We start from the raw sequence: 9,315 nt of genomic DNA on the forward strand, positions 1-9,315 counted from the left end.
TGATGGCTTCTGCGTCTCGTCGGGATCGCTCCTCCTCCCATCAGAAGTAGACGAGCGCTGAGCACCTGGCTGCGGTATAACTCGCCGCTGGCTCACGCTTCTAGTCGCTGACTGCTTCTGCGTCTCGTCGGGATCGCTCCTCCTCCCATTATAACGAGATGAGCGCTGAGCACCTAGCTACGGTATAACGCGGCGCCGGCTCACGTTTCTAGAAGAAATGATTAATGAAATGTAATTTGTTCACTGAACTCCGTAGTATAATGAGAATGCGCGAGATCTGCCGCTTCCCACGAAATAAACCGTACCTTTTATCTAGAGCGCCATTCTCAAGCCGTTTAGTAATCGTCACAATTTATTTCTCTGTCAGTGTTTGGTGCAGAAATGGAGAAGTTACGTATTTCATACCAACACTTGTTGATCTAAGATTTGCAAAACTAAGTTCAAGTGATTTGCGATCAAAGGTTGAAACTAGAAGAAATGTATCGTGCATGGTGATTGGTTACTGTGGTCAGGTGATAGTAAAAACATGGCTGCTACCAGCAGCAAACTTGGCTGCAATTTCACCCCCCAGGAACACACTTTCATGCTATCCGCTGAGTCCGCCATCTTGGAATTCAACCATTGAACTTAGAACATTGAGTTTGGCCAAATGCATCTGAGATTTGAACCCTGGTCACAGGCTAAATCATGTGGGTGCAATGTTGTCGTACATGATCGCAGATCACAATATTGGCACGAGCGGCCCTGGGCACATTGTGAGCGCCCTGCCGGCCAGTTGAATGCAAAGAAAAGCTATCAGCAAACAAGAATATTTTCTGCGCTCACAAAATAGTGCGCATCCACAAATAGTAATCTGTCAAGAAAAATGCATAGGAGTTACACTTACTGGGGAGGAGGGGGGTATGATGACCATGAGCCCCCTCCTTGAAGTGATGTCTCCAAGTAGATGTTTCCACACGTATACGAGATGAAACAATAACACCTTTTATTCTCAGACTTCAGTAAAATAATGGGCAACGCGTTTCAGTGCGCACAGGCACCTTTCTCAACGCGTTGCCCATTATTTTACTGAAGTCTGAGAATAAAAGGTGTTATTGTTTCATCTCGTATACGTGTGGAAACATCTACTTGGAGACATCACTTCAAGGAGGGGGCTCATGGTCATCATACCCCCCTCCTCCCCAGTAAGTGTAACTCCTATGCATTTTTCTTGACAGATTACTATTTGTGGATGCGCACTATTTTGTGAGCGCAGAAAATATTCTTGTTTGCTGATAGCTTTTCTTTGCATTCTATTTCTTTGGGATCACTCTCTTCTGAGAGACCCCAATTATCTCTGCAGCTCTCCCCCTTGCATTGGAGGATTAGAATAGTGTCGTTTTCCACTGAATGACAACCTGAGGCGCTATCTGGCTATATCTCCTCGTTATCTGCCGGCCAGTTGGGATGCATGTAGTAATGATTACAGGCCGCCCTCGTCTGTCGTTTTTATATCGTCATGCCGTTACATTTCATCCTTCTCTTCATTCAATGTTTGCAGGGAAGCGGCCGCACGAGTGTGGGATCTGCACCAAGGCCTTCAAACACAAACACCATCTGATCGAACACATGCGCCTCCATTCTGGAGAGAAGCCCTACCAATGTGACAAGTGCGGCAAGCGATTCTCCCACTCCGGTTCCTACTCCCAACACATGAACCATCGCTACTCTTACTGCAAGAAGGAGGCAGAGGAACGCGACGGCGCGGAGCACGAAGAGATCTTACAGGAGACCCTCAGCAACGAACACGGCGACTCCCAAGCCTCTCCGTCTCAGATAGACTCTGACGAACGGGAGAGCATCATACGGGAAGACGACAGCGAGAAGGAGGACGAGGAGGAGAAGGACGAGGAGGAGAAGGACACGGACGATGGACAGGACGAAGGAGAAAGTGTTGTGATGCATGAGCTAGAGGAGCCAGCGATGGAGGCTGAGGCAGGACCATCGGAAGGAACCTCGAAAGATGACGAATGTGTAGAGGAAGGAAAGGATTCCCAACCAGAAGCTGCAGAAAATCAGGTGTCAGAAGACGAGGCTGCGCAGCCGTAGCCGCTCTTCGCGCTCCACTACCGGAAAGTCCTTTTGACGCTCTAATGAAGTTTTCTTCTATATTATACATGCTTTCTCTGGAACGCAGTAGTGTGTATACTGTGATTTCTATTCACTACTGTGTTAAACTAATCCAGGTGTGCCTGAATCTCAAACTTAGAAATTTTTCACAGCAATTTAAAAAAAAAAACAAAAAAAAAATATGAAATGCGTTTGTTACATGCAAAGTCCAGTATATCAGACTCCGAAGTGGCATCGGGCTCCACGGAAGCCGCTCATCCTGCTCATCATATTCGCATCTGGATACATTTATTTTATCAGTATTACCTTTTTATTATTGTGTTGGTTAGTTTGTACATTTGGGAGAAATTTTTATCTTTTTTTTTTTTTTTAGTTTTTAAGTATTCTACTAAAATCCGCTTCAGTATTTTATTTTAGAAAGAAATGTGAGTATAACTGCACTACAGAAATTCCTTTACAAATAAGTCAGATTTTAAATGCTACCTTGTCCGTCCGGCGCGGTAGACTTTTATGGATAATATAGTTTGAAGAAGAAGAAGAAAAATATAATTTACAGCATATTTTTTAGCCTTAAGAAGACAGCGGCGTTGGAAGTAAGAGGGGGAGACGGCCGGCAGGAAGCTCCTATCTGCAACCATCAGTGTTCACGTGTACCGATATGAAGGATCTTCTCTTGGCCTTATGCAAGACTTTCGGGGCTGTCAGTGCCATTGTCAGTATTTTAGAGGCTTGGCCTTGATTTAATGGTGGTCTGTAATCACTAGCATTTGTAGTATTGGTCTTCTATCTCTTCTATGTAGCAAAAGCCAACCAACTTTTTAAATCCGTATTCTATTTCCAGTCTCTTATCTCTCTCTTATCTCTTTTTCCTCCCTGAACGCGGCTTTGACCCGTGGAATTAAGAGAAACCAAATTGCCAATATTTGCTCCAAAATGCTAACTATTATAGACCTCGTTTATTAATGGTGTTGGCTAAAAATTACCTATCAGTATTATTTTTTAAGTTGTGTTTTTTTTTTTTATTTTATTTAGTTTTAGGTCTGTGCGACTTTTTTTTTTTGTTTGTTTTTGTTTTGTGTACTGTATGTCCTCGAACCCGGCAGTATTAATACCTTCTTACTGACCCCGACCTTTTTAGTTTTAGAAAACTTTTTATATTTATGTGTCTTATTTTTATATTTCTTTATTTATTACACAGTCTAGTGTATAAAACTGTAGTTTGTATTAATACAATAATATATTTTAGTATGAAATTTTTGGAAAGTTGATAAGATTTAAAGTAGAGCCACCAAAACGGTTCTCTCGCATTGAGATTTGATTTCCGCAGTGTTATGTTTAACCTTTATACTTGCCTTGGACTGTAGAACAGGTCATTTTAAGACGGGAATGTATTAGATTTTACACTCGCAATCAGGTCCTCGTTAACCGTTAGCTGGATTTTGAGATGTAAAGCAAACTTTTTTTTTTTTTTTTTTTTTTGAAGTTCACTGTGAGACTCGCGGCCCGACGCCGACGATTTCAGATTAACGTTAAACACCACAATTATTTGTCCTTAGCAGCCAAATTAGATGACTTTTACCAAACAGTGTTGGGAAGTGGGAACAAAGTTTAACATTATTTTGTGCCAATTAGTTTCTTGTATTCATGTGTGTGTTTTTTTGTGTTTTTTTGTTTTTTTTTTATTTTGTATGTTTTGGCAGGGAAAAAAAAGCAAATGAAACATACCTTTTTATGTTCATTGTAATATCATAGTCATTTTCTAGTTTTTTACCAAGCTCCCTCTCTCACAATAAAATACATCAACAAGTTGCCCGTCTTTGTGGTCTTTGTTGGGTGAGGAGGTGCGAGTCGTTCTGTAAGGTCGGTGGTGTACAAGCCGGGGGGCGCGTCCGGGTAGAGCGCCAACGCTGGGAGTATGCTGGTATCGCAGACGTCTGTTATGTTCCTGATGTACAACTAATGTATCACGCGGTTGAGAGCCTCGCATGAGATCTGTGCGTTGCGAGATGCACAATTATAAACCTCATTCTTGTAGATGGAGTCATACGCACAAGTGATTTTTACATTTTTTTTTTTTTTTTGCCCCGCGGCATTTCTCTTTGGCCGCGCCCTCGTGTCGCATCCCCAACTATCTTCAGTGGGGCTGGCGGCAGCATCGAACTGCATGCTAGGTGTCCCCATTTTAAACCATGGGAGACGAAGGGTCGCTACTTGATACTAAAATGCCTCACATCCATGGGGAGATTGCAGGCTGGCAAGCGCGATTTTGGCCTGCGAATCACAGCCTGGTATTGCTCTCACCCGCGTTAAACTGGCCTTAATGTGAGAATCTTTCAGTCCTTGCCGATTTGGCCGAGGAGCAGAAGTCTTTCCCCCTCCCTGTACATTGGTCATCTACAATACACAGTAGATATTTACAAGTACTGAACATTGATCCAGTTTGATCTCTTCCCCCAACTAGCGCCGTACATGTATCCGGTGTGGATGGCGTGGTTTCCAGAGCCAATCCCACTCCATAAGCGGTAGGTGTCAGCTGACGACCGCCACCATCAGTGTGAATGCTGATCACGGCCGTTAAGCTTTTTTTCAGATGCTGCTGTCCGTTCTGAGATGCCCTGATCATTGTTCGGGGGTCCCAAATGGCACCCCGCCACAGTGCGTGCGACTGGTGAGTGCTGTTCAGTTGTCATGACAACCTGGGGTAATCTGAAGGCCCCCAGGGCTGCCATGAATGATTCAGAATGCAGTACAATGCAGTTCTATAGTATTGCATTATACTCTGAGCAACGACTGCAAGTTCAAAACCCCCATGGGAACTGAAATAAAAGTGTTATTAATAAAAAACTACATGAAACTTGGCGGAGTAAAGGGCGGTCCAGAGGAAAGCTTTTTTTTTTTTTTTCCCTTTTGAAATAGTAAAATACTGAACATTTTGTACTAAATATACCGGGAATGACCGCCTGTATACATATTATATATACACCCGTAGGTCTGCTCTATAGCTCAGGTGGAGCGGGACGCATGGAAGTACTTCAACCTCCGCATAACCTTAGGGTTCTGATTGGCCGCATCGTTAAAGCATTCCGTGCCAACAAGGTCTACATGGAGCGTCCGGTCAAGCCCTGATATCTTGTGGGAGGGTACTAGTTTCCATCTGCACACGGGCGCCAGCGATATCCGTCCAAGAAACTCGTATCGCGCTCTTAAACTTGCAATTTCTGTCAGCGATTGTGAAGTGTTTTTAGGGAGAATCTGATGTTTTCTCAGTAGCAAACATATATCATCGCCGTGCGTGAAACTCACATTTACATGCGAGCGCAAAGCAATTTTTTTTTTTTATTGCGATAAGTAGTAATGGGCGGGGCGTAAGCGAAATTCATTAAAAAAGATGTGTGAAGATTCTTCTGTCTCGGAGAAAAATCGCTTGTGTGAATAAAAAGATTGAATCGTGTTAATGACGTGTGAATGACGTCCATATCGCACGCAGGCGGAACTTGTGCGTAAAACCCACCCGTCAATGCACCCTTAAACCGGTCTCACATGGCCGAGAATCTCACGAGTTTTGTGCGTTGCAAGACTCTTGAATGGAGTCGTACACATGAGCGATGTTTTCACTCACTGCACTGCGGAAAAACAAATCGCAGCAGGTTTTATCTTTTCGCGTTCCTCGGAATGCCTCGCCAATTGATTTCGACGGGACGGTTACTGCATCGTGTGGCTCTGTGCGATGTGTCCCATTGAAATTGATGCAAAACCCATATGTGAGCTGCACCATCGTTGTGGCTGGTCACCTATAACCAGGGCCGGATTAAGGCTTGTAGGGAGCAGTCCATCACAGCGGGTGCGCCTTTTCCTGCGCCCCCCCACCAAATCCTAGAGCAAGGTGATGGAGTGATATTGTGGCGCACACAACTTTATGCTAAGCCACGCCCTCTGTATCTTTCCACGGTAATGGTATTCACTAATGTCCCCTTCATCGTAATAGTATATCTCTAGATAGTCCCCAGCTCCAGACCGTCACATTGTTTCTGCAGAATTTGACACAGAAATAGTTGGCTCCTTGCTTTTCCATTGCCCTCCCCACACAATCCATAGTACCCCAGATGGTACTTGGGTCCCGTGCAGTAAGGGCTGTTTTTTTTAGTGCCCTCCACACATTAAAAATGCCCGTTTTCTGCCCCTGCTGGTAAACTGCCCCATAGGTAACGCAGCTGCTTTTTCTGCCCCCATTATTAAATCAATGATGACTCTTTTCCTGACCCCATACTTAATTCTGCTTATCTCCGTAGGTAATAATGTCACCTCTTCTGTCCCTGTAACAACTAATGCCCTCCTATAATAAATAATTCCACTCTTTCTGACCCTGTAGGTAATGCCACCTCTTCTGCCCCCATCATTATTAATCCCACCCCTTCTGCCCCCTCTTTTACTCCCCCTTGCACAGCGCCCCCAAGCCGCTCCAGACTTTTCTGCCTTCTGGGGTCAGCACAGGCATGGGGTAGATGTGAAACACATGCCCAGAGCTAGCCGATCCCTGGCCTGGGCCAGCGCCAGTCATGTGACACAGCATGTACCATGCCGACTCTGGAAGACCCATCGGAGAAGTCTGGAGCGGCTTGTGGAAGAGGTGGGTATATTAGCTGAAAAGGGGGTCTACCTGCTTCTCACTGAATTCTCACCCCCTCAACCTACTGAAGAGCAGGCAGCTGGGGAACCCCTGAACATAGTGGGGTGCAGGGACTGGAGTCTGTGCTCTTCTGGCACCTTCTTCCTTGTGGTGCTCCGACAGCTGTAGCTCATTGAGTTGTTCTGCTCCTACATCGTAACTCAAGAGATGCCTGCCGCTCCCCGTGTGGGTGTAACGCCCTCCGATGGGTCGAGCCTATAAAATGACACCCATCCAATTTAGCTAAATGAAATTGGGCATCACTTTGTCCAGTTTATTTAGACCTCAATGAAATTCTTCCCCCATGGTTGGCAGTGAGACCCCGGCTAGTCTAGCACTGATGACCGGCCTCGTTGGAAGTCACTCCGATCGCTGGGTTTTCCATCTAATGTGGATTCACACTGAAACTGAACCACGGAAAACTTGTCACGTGATTTTATGCCGCACTCCGGGGTCACGGGGAGAATTACCACATAGGGAGGAGGGAGAGGGCCGGGGGCTCTAATAAAGGGGCCATTCAGGGTAGATTCATTCTCTCATTGTTTTTCTCATTATATATTTTCTGGTGATTAATATCCACTAATCTCGTTGACCTAATAGCATCAGAGATTCTCTGTTCCTTATTTATGTTGCCTTTCCTCCTTTTGTGACATAGGCATACATCTGATGCCATAATGTGTAGCCCATCTTATACCACCAGTAATTACCTACCCAACTTTATAGCATTTGTCACCAACGGCTCTATCTTTTCTCTTTATAAGTTCTACGTTACCATAAATATAACTAAGGTGCATGGGATGGGGGGGGGGGGGGTAGGGTCCTCAAGGGGAATGTAGAAGACAGTTAGATATGGGGATGTGACTGGGCTCACTTAAAACTGTGGCTATTGGTGATAACCCGGATAGCGTATTCCAGAGAACTGGTGCAGCTCGGTAGAAGTCTTCAAAATGAGAAGTTCAAATTATGGAAAATGTTAGTCTGAGGTAATTAACAGAACACAGGTAGGGTGGTAGATGGAATTATTAGGAGATATAGGGTGGTGCAGCACTGGGAAGAGCTTTATGGATGTGAGGGCTGGGTATAAATTCTATGGTGGACGGGCAAGCAGTGTTGTGACTGGCATGAGGTAGAGGCAATGGTGCATTGACTGGTGCATGTTGGAGCATTGGTGTAGTGATGGACACAGGGTGAAGGCATTGCTACAGTGACTGGCACAGGTGGAGGCATCAGTGTAGTGACTGGCATGGGGAGGCATCTGCAGTGACTGGCACAGGGTGGAGAAATCGTTGCAGTGAATGGCACAGGGTGGAGAAATCGTTGCAGTGAATGGCACAGGGTGGTGACATAGGTGTAGTTACTGGTACAGGGTGGAGGCATCAGTGTAGTGATTGGCACAGAGTGAAGGCAATGGTACAGTGACTGGCTCAGGTGCAGGCATCTGTGTAGTGAATGGCACATGGAGAATCGGTGTAATTGTCACAGGGTGAAGGCATTGGTACACTGGCACAGAGGGGAGAAATCAGTGTGATTTGCACAGGGTAGATGCATTGGTAGAATGACTGGCACAGGTGGAGGCATCAGTCTAGTGACTGGCAGGGGAGCCATCTGTGCAGTGAATGGCGCTGGGGGCAGACATCAGTGTAGTGACTGGCACGGGGAGGCATCAGTGCAGTGAATAGCACGGGGGGAGACATCTGTGTGGTGACTGGTATAGGGTGAGGGCACTGGTGTAGTGATTGGCACGGGGAGGCATCGGTGCAGTGAATAGCACAGGGGGGAGACACCGTGGTAATGACTGGTAAAGGGTTGAGGCATCAGTGTAGTGAATGGCACGGGGGGGAAACATCGAAGTAGTGACTGGTACAGTGTGGAGGCATCATTGTAGTGATTCGCACAGGGTGAAGGCATCAGTACAGTGAGTGGCACAGAGTAGAGGTATCAGTGTAGTGATTGGCACAGGGTACAGGCATTGGTACAGTGAATTGCACAGGTGGAGGCATCAGTGTAGTGACTGGCACAGTGGAGTTATCGATGTAGTGACTGGTACAGGGTGATGGCATTGGGGTAGTGATTGGCACAGAGGGGAGGCATCGGGGTAGTGATTGGCACAGAGGGGAGGCATCGGTGTAGTGACTGGCACAGTGTGAAGGCATCAGTGTAATTATTGGCACAGGGTGGAGGCATTGGTACACTGACTTGCACAGAGGGGAACCATCGGTGTAGTGATTGGCACAGGGTGGAGGTATTAGTACAGTGACTGGCACAGAAAGGCATCGGTGCAGTAAATAGCACAGGGGGAGACATTGGTGTAGTGATTGGCACGGGAAGGCATCTTTGCAGTGAATGGCACGGGGGAGACATCGGAGTAGTGACTGGCACAGGTGGGGGCATGTGTCCAGTGACTGACACAGGGTGGAGACAGCAGTCTAGTGACTGGCACAGGGGGAGGTATCTGTGTAGTAGCTGGCATGAGGAGGCATCGGTGCAGTAAATAGCACAGGGGAAGACATCGGGGTAGTGACTAGTATAGGGTGGAGGCA

The 9,315-nt window shown here is 46.2% G+C and overlaps 1 protein-coding gene across 2 annotated transcripts in view; it reads left to right on the top strand.

Moving 5' to 3' along the window:
* ZEB1 (zinc finger E-box binding homeobox 1) overlaps positions 1-3,917 on the top strand; it is a 98,450-nt gene extending 94,533 nt beyond the window's left edge. For both annotated transcript variants that reach the window (XM_066585632.1, XM_066585633.1), the window contains exon 9: positions 1,541-3,917. In XM_066585632.1, the coding sequence (XP_066441729.1) occupies positions 1,541-2,088 (548 nt within the window). In that variant the 3' untranslated portion in view covers positions 2,089-3,917. The remainder of the gene's footprint in view (positions 1-1,540) is intronic.
* The last annotated feature ends 5,398 nt before the right edge of the window (positions 3,918-9,315 follow it).

This window comes from Eleutherodactylus coqui, chromosome 12, assembly GCF_035609145.1.
Source record: "Eleutherodactylus coqui strain aEleCoq1 chromosome 12, aEleCoq1.hap1, whole genome shotgun sequence".
Taxonomy (NCBI): Eukaryota; Metazoa; Chordata; class Amphibia; order Anura; family Eleutherodactylidae; genus Eleutherodactylus; species Eleutherodactylus coqui.